The following is a 16,886-nucleotide window of genomic DNA, read 5'->3' as shown; positions in this document are numbered from 1 at the left end:
CCAGCTGGATCTTAGAGGACAAGCAAGCAGAGGCACCAGCCCATGGACGGGCTATTAAGACAAATTAAGACATATTAACATATGCTGGAAACAATTACCCACATAGATCTAATTTGTTTTCCCTGTTGGAAGAAAATCCCGAGAGGGCATCGAACACCTGCCCTAGACATTTCTGTAGCAACCCTGTGAACCTGCCACTTGTCTGCTCTTGCTGAGGTTCTAGGAACCACTTCAGGTGGATGAGAGATCAAAGTGCCTCTACAGGTTATTTGGACATCTGCTCAAGGGGTGATTTTCTTGTCTTTTTAGTTAATGATCACCTCCCGTGGAATATTTGTCCTTACTGAGGATTTTGTGTATTTGAAAGACAGAGTGACTGAAAGAGAGGCACAGAAAGAAAGAAATCTGTCATCTTGTTCACTCCCCAAGTGGTTGCCATGACCCAGGAGGGGCTAGACTGCAGGCAGGAGCTGGGACTCCATCCATGTCATTATTTCTGAATTACAACCCTTGTCCCTCTTGATTTGTGCTATTCTTCATATGGTTATTATTTTTCTTTGTCTCGCCATCAGGAAAATAAACTAGCCCTCTCCCAAGTGCGTTTTCCCCAAGAAAAAGAATAGAAGCAAGTGTCAGAGTTACTCTTGGATGTGCCTGTTGCAGTGTGCCCAGCACGGGTGGTTTACAGTCTTGTCCCAGGGGTTGATGAATGGGCATTTTAACAACATCCTGGTATGGCTACTAAACAGACTAAATCACCTTCTCTCCAAATATTAACTTCCAAGGGAGCAATCACCAGCAGGGGAAACAGTGTGTTTAGTATGAGAAATTAGTTGTTGCGTCATCATAGTGGTGATAACTTCCTTGCAGATCTTTCCTGTACATCATATCCGTATGAGATCATGTGAGAAGCCTAATCCCCTCTCATTTAACTGAATGGATGGGTCTTTTCCAGCATGAGAAGTGAATGTAAACATTCCATGCACCTTGATAGCCACACAGGTTTACTGCCTTTCCCTGTGGGTTGCCTTGCAACGCCCTTTTTCCTTGCTAATCTCAGCTTTACAATTGGTTACTGGACAACTCATCAAATTACAGACACAAATTCATTGTCTTTCAGAATCAGGCAGGGTTGAGTTTGAAACCAAGGAAGGGCTGGCTCCGTCCCTTGCCTTCCTTCTCTCCCTGCCCTGTAGGAGTGCCATTAGCAGCATTGTCAGAATTCAGTATTAGAGGGAAGGGTTTCTTAAAAGGAAGGGTGCATGCCTTCTACCGCTCAGACCATTCTCCTTGTCATTCCAGATGATTCTACTAAGTGGAGGCGATGTGCAGTCGTTTGATCAGTAGTTTAAGACCCTGTGGAAACAGAGTTCACAGAGTGGCCTGAGATCTCTTAAACTGTCAGAAATTGTGCCTTTATATCCTTCCTCTTTCAAGCAGACACTTTAAGTTGTCTCCCAGCAGATGCAGTCCACCACTGGGTTGTTCCCATAGAACCCAGTTGAAAATCATGAGAAGAGGAAGGAAATAGGCCGACCGGGCTGGGTAATGAAGCTATTGTGATTTATTATTGGCTTTGACCCTGAGACAATCTAAAGACCCAGCCATAAGTGGATGATTTAAAACATGGTGTGTGTTTCAGATGCGTGACAAAAGTCTGTGTACCCATTAAAATTAATATCAGAGCAAATTGGTGATGATAAGGGAGAAGGCTTGTACTAGAGTATTTAGGAGAAAGAGAGAGTTAAAATGGTACAATTGTCTCAGCTTGTTTACAAAAGTATCAAGAAAAAGTAAGGGTTGAAAAGCCACTGGAATGATAAACATAGTTAATGTGGTTTTCATTTCTGTGTTTTTCTCTTTTATATCAATTATCCATCTCATCACACATAAAAGTTAACTTTTTGGTTGGCTGAGTACCTCTCATCTGTGCGTGATGAGAGAGCTAGCTCAGTTCCTCAAGGTTAAGGTGAATTCCAGGAGGTTTATCATAAAGAATATGAAGTTACAGGGTGCACACATTTTGGTAAAAGTCTTGCAGCAGATGCAGATGGAGGATTCTGGTGACAGCATTTTGGAACCCACCCAGGAAGGGCAGAGGTCAAGACCTGTGGGAATTAGCCTGCAGTAGAATTTTTATTTTGAATGCACACAGAGATCTCATCCAATGGTTTATTCTCCAGATGTTCCCCACCCCACCACCGCACCAAGGGACGGCGGTGGACCAGACCAAAGCCAAAAGCCAAGAAACTTGTTGGAGTTTTTCTCACCTTGGTGGCAGGGACCCAACTACTTGTTACTTGCTGCCTCCCAGGGTCGGCATCAGCAGGAAGCTGGAAAGAGAGGTGGAGCCAGACTCCAGCCCAGGCACTTTTACAAGGCTACACTGGGGGCATTTGAAGTTGTGTCTGAACTACTGCGTCAAACATGCTCCTCTCTGCCTGGAATTCTGAAGTGTTTCTTCTGTCCTTTGTATTGTATTTTTTTTTTTTAAGATTTATGTTTATTTTTATTGGAAAGGAGATTTTACACAGAGAAGGAAAGATGAATCCTGTGGTTCACTGCCCAAATGGCTGTGATGGTCAAAGCTAAGCCAGGAACTTCCTCTAAGTCTCCCACACAGACACAGGGGCTCAAGGCTATAGGCCATCCTCTACTGCTTTCTCAGGCCACAAGCAAGGAGCTGGGTGGGAAGTAGAACAGCCAGGACATCAACCAGTGCCCATATGGGATCCCGACCTTTCTCAGCAGAGAATTAGCCAACTGAGCCATCGTACCAGCCCCTCTTCTGCCCCTGGTATTCTATGCAGGCTGCTGACAAGGGCGTTGTAAAATGCAGAGAATAGCTCTCGGCTCATTATTCATGATCCCCAGAAATGTCTTTAATACAAATTCGTATAATTTCACCTCTTTTCTCTCCCTTGCCCCCTGCCAGGTGTTGCCGCGCTGGATTCCAATGTATCCGGGAAAATTGGGCTACGTGCTGTCGTGTATTATTTGTGTACCACCATCATTGCTGTCATTTTAGGTAACCTCCCTGAAACGCTTCTCTGTAATTGTGACTTCATTCACAAAATATATGGACTTCTGGGTTGCTTTTTGTTATTGTTTTCTAATCAGAAAGCAGTTTTGTCAAACAACCGTGACGCTTCCTGCATTGCAGTCTAAATAGCAACTTTCATGTGAGGAAAATGTGTTTTAGCTTTAACAGTACTTATTAGTCTCAAGTGAGGAATGAAAAAAGGTGTCAGCTCCCTGCCTTGTCAAATCACAGAGTAGGAAGACTCTAAGCCAAGAATTTACGTAATCCTTCATCTGGATGTTGGTCTGTCATAGTGGCATTGAGTCTAATTAGAAAACATTTCCAGAAAGATTGCATTTCACATAAGCTAACAGCCAACAGAGCCTGGCTTTGCCAAGTGCGAGCCCCGTGTGTAGAGGGGGAATTTTTAATCAGGGAATATAGCTACTCTTGTACCACTCTGCTTAGGTGAAGAGAACATGGTCTCTCCTTGGTGACACAGGATGGAATATTCATTAGGATGCCCAGGACCGGAAGAGAGGGCAGGAAGTGATCTCAGACTTGCAGCCAGCTCCAGCCTGGAGGCCTTTTTAAGTGGATGATGTGGTTAAGGTTGTAGTGCTACTAGGCAGGGGACCTCTGAGGGCCCTCATGGGGCTCCTGAGTGAGACAGATACAAAGGAAGGACATCCAAGGAAGTAGAATACTGTTTATTTAGGACTGGACATGCATCCTTACTTCAGCCCTGAGTCAGGGAAGAAAGTAGACCATGCCCAGTTTCAAGGCCCTTTTGTCACCCAGCAACCTCCTCCCCGTCTCTCCCCCTCCCTTCCTCCAGCATTTCACATCTCTAAGTCCTGGCTTCTGATTGGCATTTCCTCCTCCTGGGGAAAGAATACAAAACGGCCTGGACTTTTTTCTGTTTTTTCACCTCCAGTGGAACAGCCTCTAATGACTGTCTCTTCTGTCATCTCCCATGTGGACCTGTGGCAAAACAGAAAGCTGTTACTTCTTCCAAAAGCCACTAGATGCTTTCAGACGCTCTGCCCTATGGTCACTTATTCCTGTGACTTAAACTGTCCTTCCCTGTCCCTCCCATCCCTGTGCCCCCCTGCCATTCCCTTCAAAGGACACATGACATAGTTCCAGACCTCCAAAGGGCTTGAGATATCAGACTTGTTCTGGGCAGCCCCACGGGAGAATCAGCCAGCATCGTGGTTAAAAGTCACAGAATGATGTTGAATGGATCCTATGGGCTGGGATGCAGTCACCTTCACCCCATCACCTGCGTGTGCAACCTCACAATCTCAAGAGAAGAAGAAATCCTTGTCAAAATGTGTTTCCAGAAGCAGTTCTGGGATGCAGGCCTTTCATTCCATGCACACTTATGCACACGCACACGCACACAGAAAAAGGAACTCTTCCTTCTGCTTGTTTGTTGGAATGTAAGTGCCACTAAGCGGGCTGCTCTGGCTGGACCGCCAGCTCCCCCTGGTCACAGGAAGTACTCTGCCTCCTATTGTGAAGACGCAGTGTCAGGTGCCTGCATTATGTTCTCCATGTCCTGTGGGTGGTGTGCTTGGCTGCAGGTATCGTGCTGGTGGTGAGCATCAAGCCGGGCGTCTCCCAGCAGGTGGGTGAGATCGACAGGACGGGCAGCACCCCTGAAGTCAGCACGGTGGATGCCATGTTAGACCTGGTCAGGTGAGTATACCACCAGTGGCTCAGTGGTATATGATCTGTTGAGGTGCATGTGGCCTTTGTCAATGTCACGGTGCTCTGGTAGGTCCTGCTTTCCACCAGTCCTGCTGTTAAGCCATGGTTCTGCGCGGTCTGCAAAGACCAGGCCCCTCTCTAGGGAGGCAGACAGGAATCGACGCAGAAGTTACACCTGTTGCATTCATGTTGGTCTGGATTAAATGGTCGCTTCTGAAGCACACAATGAAGAACCCACATTTTAACTGCACGGGGGAACTTTTTTTTTTTTTTAAGATTTGTTTTTTATTTGGAAGGGAGTGTTACAGAGAAAAAGGAAAGACATAGAGAAATCTTCCACTTACAGGTTCACTCCCCAGATAGCCACAATGGGCTGCAGTTGAGCTAATCCAAAGCCAGGAGTTTCTTCCAGAGTCCCAAGGAAGGACTTGGGTCAACCTCTAAGCAGGGAGATACATCAGAAGTGGAAAGCTGGGACACGAACCGGCACCCATAGGGGGGGTGCCTGTGTCATGGGCAGAAATTTAACCAACCGTGCCGTTGCGCCAGCCCATGTTATCTGAATTTTACCTGCAGCATTCAGTATCAGAATTCGGTCAGTTAATCAAAAGTAGTCATTAAAGCAGAGGCTCAGACAAAATGGATATAGGAGATGCATTGCATATTTTGTCTTTGCTTAAAATTTAGCCACATGTGCTTACCAAGGTCTTTCGAGTGTGTCCATTCACTGTCATTTCATATCATTCCTGTTTCCATGCCCTACTCTTCCTTATATACACATCATCTGCATTTCCTGATCCCGTTTCTGAGAAATGGGGTAACAGAACCCTTAGCAATAACAAAGAAAACTGGGCACCGATTTCTTGTCATTTCCATACCTAATCTAAAAACAGGCATTTTACTCATTTGGCTTTATTGAGTTTCCAGGCATTGAGCTTAGTTTTAGAAATCACATCTCCTTTTTCACACCCACCTTTCACTGACTTACATAATATTTCATTGTCTAACTATGATCCTCGTTGCCATTGACATAAGTAATATGGGGCACAGAGTCTTGGCCAGCATCTATCCTCATAGACGCAAAGAGGCAATGCACAGGAAATGTAAAAAGCTCCACAGTCCCTTTACCACCTAGGCACCAGGGCAGCAGTTCATCGTGGATAGCAAGTCCGTCTTGGAAAGGTTCTACAAAGCAGAGGCCAGATGAGAACCCGAGGACTCGTTCGTATCAGATTCATTTCCACCAGTGTGTTGAGGATGACCAAATCACCCTGACATAACGCTGCTTCTTTTTTCTCCACCAGGAACATGTTCCCTGAGAACCTTGTGCAGGCCTGCTTTCAGCAGGTAATATGAATGGCTTTTGCCCTCCCATCACTCCCCTCTTCCCATGACCCAATTAGGGTGATTTATTTTCCAGCTTTGATCCAGGAGCACAGGGTGGCAGGAAGTGCACCTGCTGGCCGCTGTCCCAAGCCACTGTGAAATGCATGTGGTAACTAACCCCACTCCGTTTTCCTTCATACTTTTGTCCTCCGAAAGGGACTCAAAGGAAGGAAGTCAGAATCTGTCGAACAATGGGGACTTTTAAATGTGGGCTCACTACCTGTTGGGAGAGCACCATCATGGATTTTTTTTTAAGGAAACAGCCCAATAAGCACAGAGCACTCCTTCCTCTCTTTTCCCTGTCCTTTCAGGCTGGCTCTGCCCAGCTGACCCACATGGTGTGGCCAGGGTTTTCTTAGCTGTTGTGTGCGCATGGCTAGCACTCTTTGAGGCAACCCAGCTGAGATTTTTTTTCCTCCTGCAGGCGAATTTTCCCCTTCTCTCCATTCCATTGACTGCAAGCCCTTTTATTTTAATGATCTGTATGCTTGAAGACAGCTCAGTATCCCAAGTCTTGGTGTTCATTTGCATAAATTACATGAATAGAGATCTCTGTGTGCACCAAGAGAAATGGCAGACGTGGTATTCGTGGCCAACTTCATGAGGCACAGAGGCACGCCTATGCCAGGGTGCCTTTGCAACTCAGCCACAGTGCTCACTTGTTAAATGTGTGGTGCTGGCTGGCAGAGCCTTGAAGAAGGCACATTGGTGCCTGGTGTTACAGTATAGTAGCTCTTTCTTCCCCTGCAGTGTTAACACTATATAGAACCCAACAGAGATAAAGGAAGAGAACTGAATGCTCACAGCATAGTCCTACAGGTTTACTGATTTGGGATCAACTGCATAGTTAAATCTTTCTGTCATTTATTGAAGCGATGAGGTGCTTTCTCCAGCTTTGAAACTATTGACCGAAATAAAAATGATTGATGGGAATCCTTATAGAGTCTGTCTGAGAAAGTATCGACAGGTAAAACCTATACTTTCACATTATGGTATACTTACTCTGTCCCTTTATATGAAAGGTGAATCAGCATTCTTTTTTCTTTTTTAATCCTATTTGAAGGACAGAGAGACAGAAAAGAGATTTTCTAGCCACTAATTCACCTTCAAAGGTTAGCAGCAGCCACAATTGGGATAGTTCAAAACTAGCAGGCCAAAATTTAATCCAGTCTCCACACAGGTGAAAGGAACTCAGGAAGCTGAATTGAAAACAGAGGAGTCAGGACTTGAACCGGGCTCTCCCGTGTTTGCCTAAGCAACTCTTTTGTTGTTATGTGATCGTCTTTGTGTTTGTCCAATGTACAGTACAAAACCTCGCGTCAAGAAGTGACAGCTTCCAACAGCACAGGGACGAATGCCACTGAAGAGCCCGTCACAGCCATCATGACGACCACAGCCGTTCCTGAGGTATGCCCTGCTGGCCATCTGGCCAGCTTGCCTCTGGCATTGATCATGAGTGAGCAGTGAGTGATTCCACTGCTTAAAACGGGACTGGCACTTTGGCTCAACCGGTTCCTGGCTTTGGATCAGCTCAACTCCAGCCATTGTGGTCATGTCCGGAGTGACCCAGCGGGTGAAAGATATTTATCTTTGTCTCTTCTCTCTGTAAAATCTGTTTTTCAATGAAAATAAGTCTTAAAAAGAAAAAAAGGACTGAGACAATATTGAAGTGTTCCAAAGACCAAGAAGGATGTGGAGAAAACTTGTACTAGAAGAGCTGCTATTAGAAGTGTTGGTGATGACGTCAATGTTAGTGATTCAACTTTCTACTAATTGCAGTAATTTTTAAAGAATTATTTATTTTTATTGGAAAGGCATATTTTACAGAGAACTAGAGACAGAGAAAGATCTTCCATTTGATGATTCACTCCCCAAATGGCTGCAAAGACCAGAGCTGAGATGATCCAAAGTCAGGAGCCAGGAGCTTCCTCCAGGTCTCCCAGATGGGTGCATGGTCCTAAGGGCCATCCTCAATTGCTTTCCTAGGCCACAAGCAGGAAGCTGGATGGGAAGTTGAGCAGTCGGGACATGAACTGGCACCATATGGGATCCCCACACTTTTAGGTGGAGGATTACCCAGTTAACCCATCACAGTAGTCCCAATAATTTCAGTATTTTTAAACACATAAGGCACACACATATTGATCATTGAGAATGATGTCATCAAGGTTCCCAGAAAACTTAACCCTGTAAACACTGGATTAGTACCGGTTAATTTGGTGTTCATGGGAACTTTCTAGAATAGGACTCCCAGGAAACAAGAGAATCAGTGGAACCACACAGAGAAGGGAATGGATGTTAGGGCCTCGACAGGATAGCTCTGCCGCTGCTTACAGGAGAGTTGGATTCTGTTGGGAAGCACCATGGATTGGCGGAGCCGTGGAAACAGAATGCATTAACATGGCTGCTGGTCTGACTCGCTCTGCTAGTCAGGACTCCTGGTCCTGAGATTGAGAGACGTTTGTATGGTGTGTGCTTATGCCCTACATGTTCTACAGCTTTCATTGTGCCAGGGACAGGAGCACTCCAAGAATCAAGTACCTCAATCCCTCTGCAGCTGACTCGCAGATATTCTGCCAATTGAGAGAAATAGACTGTCAGTTCAGGATAGGTTTGGCCCACTCAATAGGCTTACCTGTAAATTATCAAGTAAATCGAAGAACCTCAAGAACCTGCTTCTGCTCATTGTTCAGTTTGTTTCAAAGTGTCGTTTGCCTCATCTTGCTCTTTTAGTGAATTGTGTCATCATTTATTTTGGTTATGGAATAAATACATGAATGGAAAAAATAGCATTAAAAACAACAAAAAAAACCCCTAGGTTTATTATTATTACCATTTTCAGAAATATTGTTGACCGTGCCTGGGTAGATCCCTAATTTATTATGTTTGACTTTCTTTTTTTTTTCTCATCCCAGCTTTGTGCACATTTTATAATCATGTACCAATCTGTTTTCTTGGTTTGGACCCACAGAACAGGACAAAGGAATACACCGTCGTGGGCCAGTATTCAGACGGCATCAACGTCCTGGGCCTGATTGTCTTCTGCCTGGTCTTTGGACTCGTCATTGGGAAAATGGGTGAAAAGGGACAGATCCTGGTGGATTTCTTCAACGCCCTGAGTGACGCAACCATGAAGATTGTCCAGATCATTATGTGGTGAGCAGACATAGTTTCATGCCATCTTGCTTCCCCTGATGGCTCTGCCTTCAGGCGTCTGTTCCTCCAGTGCACTCATTGCGAGGAAGATGAATATTTGCTGTGAAAACCATCAGACTATGAAATCACCCCTACGCACTCTGCAGGACATAGTTCACAGTCTGGTTTCCAGCCACTGTCTTTTCCCTCCAGCTCTGCGAGATCAAAGTAACTTCTAAAGGAATGATTTGAGGGAGTTCCTTGCACATCAGAACACAAAATTTATTCTTTTACCAGGCCCCATTCAGAACTGAAATGCAAAAATGGAAGGGGAGTGGGGTCCCATGTCATCTGCAAAGAGAGCTGCCATGTGAGACCAGCAGGCGTTAAGCATAGCAGCCTGCCCCATCCCGGGAGATCTCTGCCTCCATTTGTTCCTTGAGTTGGTTGAACATTATTTACTTCGGTTGTAGTCACTGACAGTGACTTACCGTGTTGTAGAAGACAAGACACTGAAGTGAATTATTTAATCCTGCAGGATCCTCAGCTTCATAATCCATAAGCAAAGATAATAAAAATTTCCCCCAGGATGAGGAGATGTCCATTAAGAGAAACGGTGCATGTAAAACACCCTCCCCAGCACAGGATGTAAGGGGGGAGGAGTGGTCTCCATCTGGAGCTATTATGACCGCTTATGCAGCTTTCACAGATGCCTTTTTCTTTGTGGCTACCTGGGAAACAAGCATGCGTCCGTGCTTGTCAGCAAGGATAAAGCTCAACTGAGATAAGCAGAAATGACAATCGATAGGATATATGTGAACTGAGAACATGGCCCAGGCTAAGCACCATGAAGGTTTGGATCGGTAGAATATAAAATGCACGCAGGTACAAAAAGCTAGAACCAACATGGTCCACCTCAGACTTGCAACAGAACCCTTGGTTTCATGATGTATCTATGCTTCCCTAGTTGAGTGCGTATTTTTAGTTTTTTGCATTAAGAAAGCCCCTGCTGATGGAATTGTGTCTTTGTCACGCTCACTTTCTAGTTACATGCCGCTCGGTATCTTGTTCCTGATTGCGGGGAAGATCATAGAAGTGGAAGACTGGGAGATTTTCCGCAAGCTGGGCCTTTACATGGCTACTGTCCTGAGTGGGTATGTCTCTTCTTTTCTCAAGAAGCAGAAAGTTACTGCCAGATTCCCAGGGAATGGTTGCAGAAAAGTCCAGGTCCAGTCAGTTGAAGTCAACATCTTTGCCACATGCAGAGAAGAAGGGCTTCAGCGATAACAGGGTAGAGGGGAGCCAGGCTGTCCTTGAACAGTTGTCGAGTAGGCAGAGCATGCCGTGCTAATTCCGGCTCTTGGCAGAACAGCCTGGACCAGGCTTGGCCAGAGCCTTTATGGGTTGTGTTGAAATCAGTTTTTCAATCAAGAGAGAAATCTACTCATTAGCCTCCTTTGGTTTTTTTTTTTTTTCTCCTGACCTTCATTTCCTGAAACAAACAAACAAAAAAGCAAACTAACTGCACAGGTAAGAGTTTCCCCCGGTGTTGGTTGGCATGCTGATGGTAGACTGTAACACTGCCATGATCAGAGAGGGTATGGGGGAAGCCTTTGTATTAACAGGAACCGTGTGGAGCTTCTCAAAAACCATAAAGCCTGTGTGGAGCTTCTCAAAAACCATAAAGCAGGAAGGCAGCAGGAATAGGTCATTTTCATGCTGATACAGCCCGGGCATGGTTCCCTGAGAAGATCAGTTGGGGTGGGTTATGAACGGTGCTCCTGGATGAAGACGTATTAACACAGAAAATGCATGGTCATCAATGACTTCCCTTCCACTTATCAGTTTTCTCAAGCTTCCAACTTGAGCCATCAATGTGCCTGTTGAAACTTTTGATCACCCTTGAGGAGTTTTCCAGTGCACATACAGATCTCAAACTGGACCAAAACACAACCCTGCCCTCCAACACACAAAACAGCTTGAGTTTCTGTGTTGTGAGGGTTCGAGTCAGACTCTGGTGGTAAGAGAACCCCAGCTGTGCCTCGCCAGAGGCCAGCCCTGCTTGTGGCTGTTCACAGAGGCAGGACCAGCTGCCTCACGTGGGCAGGGACATGCTAAGATTCATGGTACTAACCCATATCTGAAGATCTGTTTTCTGTCTTTCCCTACCTAGCTTTCCAATCAAAAACCAGTAGTCAGTTCCTCATAGTTTCTAGCTACAGGCTCTGTGGCAGGACCTCCAAGGTGGGTATTTTCAATGAGCATTTCTTTTATTATTTCGGCTGTAAACTCCTAAGTTGCCGCTGACGTAGTCATACCATCTGACAAGCAGGCCTCTGGTTTTATGTAACCTGCATATTTCCATGTGAAACAGGAAAATTTGGGCAGGCAGGAATCACAGAGGGTCAGTCCTCAAATAGAACCATGGAAGAACGTGGAGTTTTCTGTCTGCGGCTCTGACCTCCAAGTGTTTGGCAGAATGAAGCACCAGGAGCTAGAATGACCCTTGAAATGGTTTCTCCCTCATTTGCAGGCTTGCCATCCACTCCATTGTAATCCTCCCACTGATATATTTCATCGTGGTGCGCAAGAACCCTTTCCGGTTTGCTATGGGCATGGCACAGGCTCTCCTGACGGCACTCATGATCTCTTCCAGGTAACCACCATAGGGGGTCTTTGTGAAAATCCCAGGCCACTCCTTCCCCATCAGCTCTCACTTTGTTGATGAGAGCTGCCCTCCTGCGTGTAGACCTGCCCTCCCATGATCTCTGGCCATGTCCTTCATGTCTGTCTCTTCATACTGTTGAGTTCTCACTCCCTTGGCCAGAGCTGAGCCCAAGGAGGGTTCCTGTGGAACTAGAGTCATGGTGGGCACTGGGGACTACACCCTCTGATGCTTGAATCTGTCAACAGCACCTACATGCCTGCAGCTCCCAACCTGCTGTTTTGAGAAATGAAGTGTCTTCAGGTGGGGATTGAGGTGCACCATTCTAAGACCCCACATTTCTTTCTTTGGTCCACGCAGTTCAGCAACACTGCCCGTCACCTTCCGCTGTGCAGAAGAAAAGAATCAAATAGACAAGCGGATCACTAGGTTCGTGTTGCCCGTGGGAGCCACGATCAACATGGACGGGACGGCATTGTATGAGGCCGTGGCAGCCATATTTATCGCACAGCTGAATGACTTAGATTTGACCATCGGACAGATCATCACCATCAGGTGAGGCAGGGTGTCACACCTATTTGCCGACTGTCCCTGGGGTGGTGGCCTCAAGTAACGTCAGTCTATGAAGGGAGACCAAGAACGGCCCTGTGATGGATCATTTTTTTGTGGTCTCTTCAGGGTTCGTGGCTGCGAACATGAGGCCACACAGTCCAGATAGCCAAAGACAAGAGTGTAGCACACCCAGTGGGTGCTGGGCACAGAATAGGCATCAAAGACTTAAGACAGAATAAGTGCCAGCCCATGATTGCAAGGCATCTGAGGTGGGTGGCTGCTGAGGGTTAGAACAGAACCTTCCATGATGGCTTCAGGAAGAAAGGGCTGAGCCAACCTGGGAAGGTGATAAAGGCTTCCCAGAGGAAGGGAGCATTTCACTGGATCCTAGAAGAGAGGTGGAACATCACAGGCACAGCAGGATGCTGGAGGAATTTTGGACAACAGAAAGAGCATGTATAGGGTTTGTGTTCTAGTCATGGCCTGGTTACAGAATACATGTTAATATTGAGGCCAGTGTGGAGGACATAAAAGAGTGAAGAGACAGGGGTCCTATCATGAAAGGCTTTCTATAGGGAGATAATTGCCAATGTAGTGGATAACTTGGATAGCCGCAGGCTAGAGGACACAGTAAGTGACCTGCAGAGGGCCAGGTAAGGAATGAAAAGGCCTATGGCAACACACTGACATTGGGAATAAGGAGAAGCTAGTGAAGTGAAGAGTCAGACGTCAGACTCAGGTTGCAAGATGAGGAAGGCTAGCATGACTCCCAGGATTGACAGATGATCCTAGATTAGTAGATGGGTATATAACAGAGACTAGCAACCATGATAGGTGGAAAGATAAAGAGTTTAAGGCTCGGTGTGATAGCCTAGTGGCTGAAATCCTTGCCTTTTATGTGCTGGGATCCCATAGGGGTGCCAGTTCGTATCCCAGTGATCCCACTTCCCATCCAGCTCCCTGCTTGTGGCCGGGGAAAGCAGTCGAGGATGGCCCAAAGCCTGCACCCGTGTGAGAGACCCAGAAGAGGCTCTGAGTTCCTGGCTTCAGATTGGCTCAGCTCCAGCCATTGTGGCCACTTGGGGAGTGAACCAATGAATGAAAGATCTTTCTGTCTCTCTTCCTCTCTCTCTGTTTCTGACTGGCTGATACAAAAAAAAAAAAATCTTTAATGTAAAAAAAAAGATAAAGTGTTTATTCTTTTGCCCCACTGAGTTAGAATGCCTGTAAGACTTGCAAGTGGAGGCATGCAGGGAAAAGGCAGGTCTGGATTGGCAGACACGGAAGTGAGGTCATGAGCTTAATGACCATCACACATCTGGGCCAGGAGTCAGTTGTCTGTTTGAATCTCGGCAAAAGCATGATTAGCAAGTGACTTGGGTTCTCTAATCTTGGGTTTTCTCACCTGCAAAGTGAGAGTAATAATAGCCCCTATAATTGGCTCAAGTCGTGGTGATTAAGGAAGATGATGCATATAAAATGCTTGGATCAGTGCCTACAACCTGAGTACTCACAGTTATGATGGGAACGGATGGCGTTCGCGTAGGCAGTGTCTGTACAGAGAGAAGGGAGGCAAGGAACTGAGCCTTGAAAAATCCTACCACTAGAAAAAGGGGACTCCAAGAGGGACAGGGAGATGGAACAGGAAGGCGGGAAGGGAGCCAGGAAACCCAGAGAGGCGAGGACATTGAGGAGGAAACGGCTCACTGAGCAGATAGGGTAGAAAATTCTTGTCAAATGAAGCCTTCCAAAAACTGATCAAGGGAACAGTGGACATGTCAGTACTGGGTCTGTTAAAGGTGGTACCCACTAGCATCGTACATGGCTCGTAATCATTGACTTAACATAAGAAAAACCCTCTCTGGCTCAACCTGAAAAAAGTTAGTTTTAACTTCACAGCTCCAGTTATAGTTCCTGTGGCTAATGGTTAAAGAAATTTCTCGACCCCTACTGCTCTATTTCTGTCTGTGGAATGCACACCAAATATTCACTTGAAACACACCCTGTTGTGGTTTTATTGTTATGTTTGCTGACGAGTGAAGAAGAACTGTCTTCAGGGAAAGATAATTACAGGGTTTGGGGCCTAGAAAGAGCTGGAGGAATAGGCAGTAGCAGGTGTTGTGGTTCTGATAGCACAGGTTGAGTGTTACCTGAAATACCTGGAAACAGAATTGTAGTGGATTTTTCCAGATTTTGGAATAGTTGCACTAACAATAATGAGACATCTTGGGTTGGGACCCAGGGATAAACATGGATTCCATTTGTGCTCATCATACACATAGCTAGAGGATAATTTACTTTCAAATTTTGAGTTTGCCGGTGTTTTTGACGGAGCTGTCACATGAAATCACTTGTAGAATTCTCCAAACTTTTGACGCTTGGCACTCAAAATGTTTCCGATTTTAAGACAGAAAAAAAGAAAGTCTCAGTATATGCTTATAATTATAAGTATGAACTATACTAAATGTGTCCTCTGTTCATCTCACAGGAATGTGAAGGTTGAGGAAAAAGGTTAAACCTCTTAGAAAGTTTTTGATTTTAGAACTTTTTAGGTTTTCAGACACAGGATGTTTGATTATGTTTTAGTTCGAGTATTTTCTTTTAGGACCGCACATTTGTTTCTGTAATATGAATGTCCATTAACTTTCTTGAACACTCGTTGTATGCATGGATTTCAAACTTTTTAAACCAGAGTCTGGCACAGTGGCCTGGCGGCTAAAGTCCTCACCTTTTATGTGCTGGGATCCCATGGGGTGCCAATTCATATCCCAGTGGCCCCGCTTTCCATCCAGTTTCCCATCCAGCTCCCTGCTTGTGGTCTGGGAAAGCAATAACCTAAGGAAACGTTGTCAGTTAGACCTCAGAACCAGATGTATAGCCCAGGAGTGTCTGATTGCAAAACGTGGGTCCTCCTCCAGCTCATGGGCCCTTTCAGAGAGCTGAGTTAAATGAACACTAGACTTCATAGTTAGGAAGGAACTTTGTACCCATGGTTGTTAGGTTTTCTTCTGTAAAAACCCTCTAAGTCAACATCAGCAAGAAGATGTTTTTATACCATTTTCCTTTTCTGCAGATTGATAGCTTTAAGATTCACAGCAAAACCAGTCAAGATACCAAGGTTCAGCAAACCAACTCAAGGCTCAAAGACAGCTTTCCTTGGCTAGTGGATTCTGAGCTTGAAGCCCATCCTCAGGCTGTATGGATTTGTTGGTCACATCAAGGCTTCTTATTGAAATTGGCAGTTTTCATATCCTCACCTTTTTAAAGAGGTTTATTGGTTGATTGATTGAAAGGCAGATTTACAGAGAGAAGGAGATACAGAGAGGAAGATCTTTCATCTGCTGGTTCACTCCCCAAGTGGCTAGCAGCCAAAGGTAGGAGTTTGTTCCAGGTATCCTAGTAGGTACAGGATCCTGAGGCTTTGGGCCATCCTCTACTTCTTTCCCATGTCAGAAGCAGGGAGCTGGATGGGAAGTGGAGCAGCTAGGACACGAGAGAGTGGCATATGGGATCCCTGTGTGTGCAAGGTGAGGATTTAGCCACTGAGCCATCGCGCTGGGCCTGTCTTCACCTTTCAACCCACTGACATCCTGACCACAGTTCAGCCTCAACCTGGAAAATATCATGCCACAAGGCCCATCTAAATAAAGGAACTTGGCAGAGTGCTGAGCCCTTGTTTGCTCCAGAAGGAAGCAACAAAAGTGAGGGAAATGTTGCTGGTGAGAAACTTCCACTGCTTCGCAGCTCAAGACACAGCATTAAAAAAAAAAAAAGAAGCAATAAATAGATAAATAAATAATAACCATGGAAATGAGGTTCATCTGGCTGCCTCTCCTGGATTCTAAATCACTCTTCTAGAAGATTCTAGATCGCTAGCTAGAAGGTGCAGTCAGAAGTAAATGCTTACATTTTGGATGCAACTCCAAATGCTTTCTCCATCCCAGTGTCCTCTAGGGCAGTTCCCAGAGAGGTCAATTAAAAAGAAAAAAATAGCCCTTTTTCCTCCCCTGAAAATCCTTATCCACTCCCTACCACCACTCTCTCTACCCTTCTTTCAAGGCAATGTAAACTCTTGGTGGATGCTCAGTTAATGGTGGGTTAGATGAGCAGGCAGGAGGAAGCAGGTGTAGGTACCTGGTACGTATTTAAGATGGATACAGGCATTAGTGGGTAAAGTCTTCTATAAGCATCCCAGTTGGAAAACTTTTGCCTTGCTCGTGGATATCTCTCTTGCTCATTTTTTGGCTCCTCCCCTGAAAGTTCTTTATTTTCTTGCTTTTGAGTGATGTGCCATATCTTCCCCAATGAGAACATGGCCTCGTACTCCTCTCATTTTTCATCCTACAACTGGTTCTTAGCTGAGAGTAGATTCAGACCTGCCTGATTCAAGAACACAGCAGTTGCAGTTCC

The 16,886-nt window shown here is 45.5% G+C and overlaps 1 protein-coding gene across 1 annotated transcript in view; it reads left to right on the top strand.

Moving 5' to 3' along the window:
* The window catches only part of SLC1A1 (solute carrier family 1 member 1), a 50,927-nt gene that overhangs the window by 32,292 nt on the left and 1,749 nt on the right, over positions 1-16,886 (top strand). Inside the window, exons 3-10 of the mRNA XM_004591826.2 lie at positions 2,936-3,028; positions 4,612-4,726; positions 6,043-6,085; positions 7,430-7,531; positions 9,096-9,280; positions 10,306-10,413; positions 11,793-11,915; positions 12,285-12,479. Coding sequence (XP_004591883.1) covers positions 2,936-3,028; positions 4,612-4,726; positions 6,043-6,085; positions 7,430-7,531; positions 9,096-9,280; positions 10,306-10,413; positions 11,793-11,915; positions 12,285-12,479 — 964 coding nt within the window. The remainder of the gene's footprint in view (positions 1-2,935; positions 3,029-4,611; positions 4,727-6,042; positions 6,086-7,429; positions 7,532-9,095; positions 9,281-10,305; positions 10,414-11,792; positions 11,916-12,284; positions 12,480-16,886) is intronic.

Source organism: Ochotona princeps, chromosome 31, assembly GCF_030435755.1.
Source record: "Ochotona princeps isolate mOchPri1 chromosome 31, mOchPri1.hap1, whole genome shotgun sequence".
In the NCBI taxonomy this organism is placed as follows: Eukaryota; Metazoa; Chordata; class Mammalia; order Lagomorpha; family Ochotonidae; genus Ochotona; species Ochotona princeps.
The sequence above is the reverse complement of the archived record's forward strand: the minus strand, read 5'-3'. Positions and strand labels throughout refer to the sequence as shown.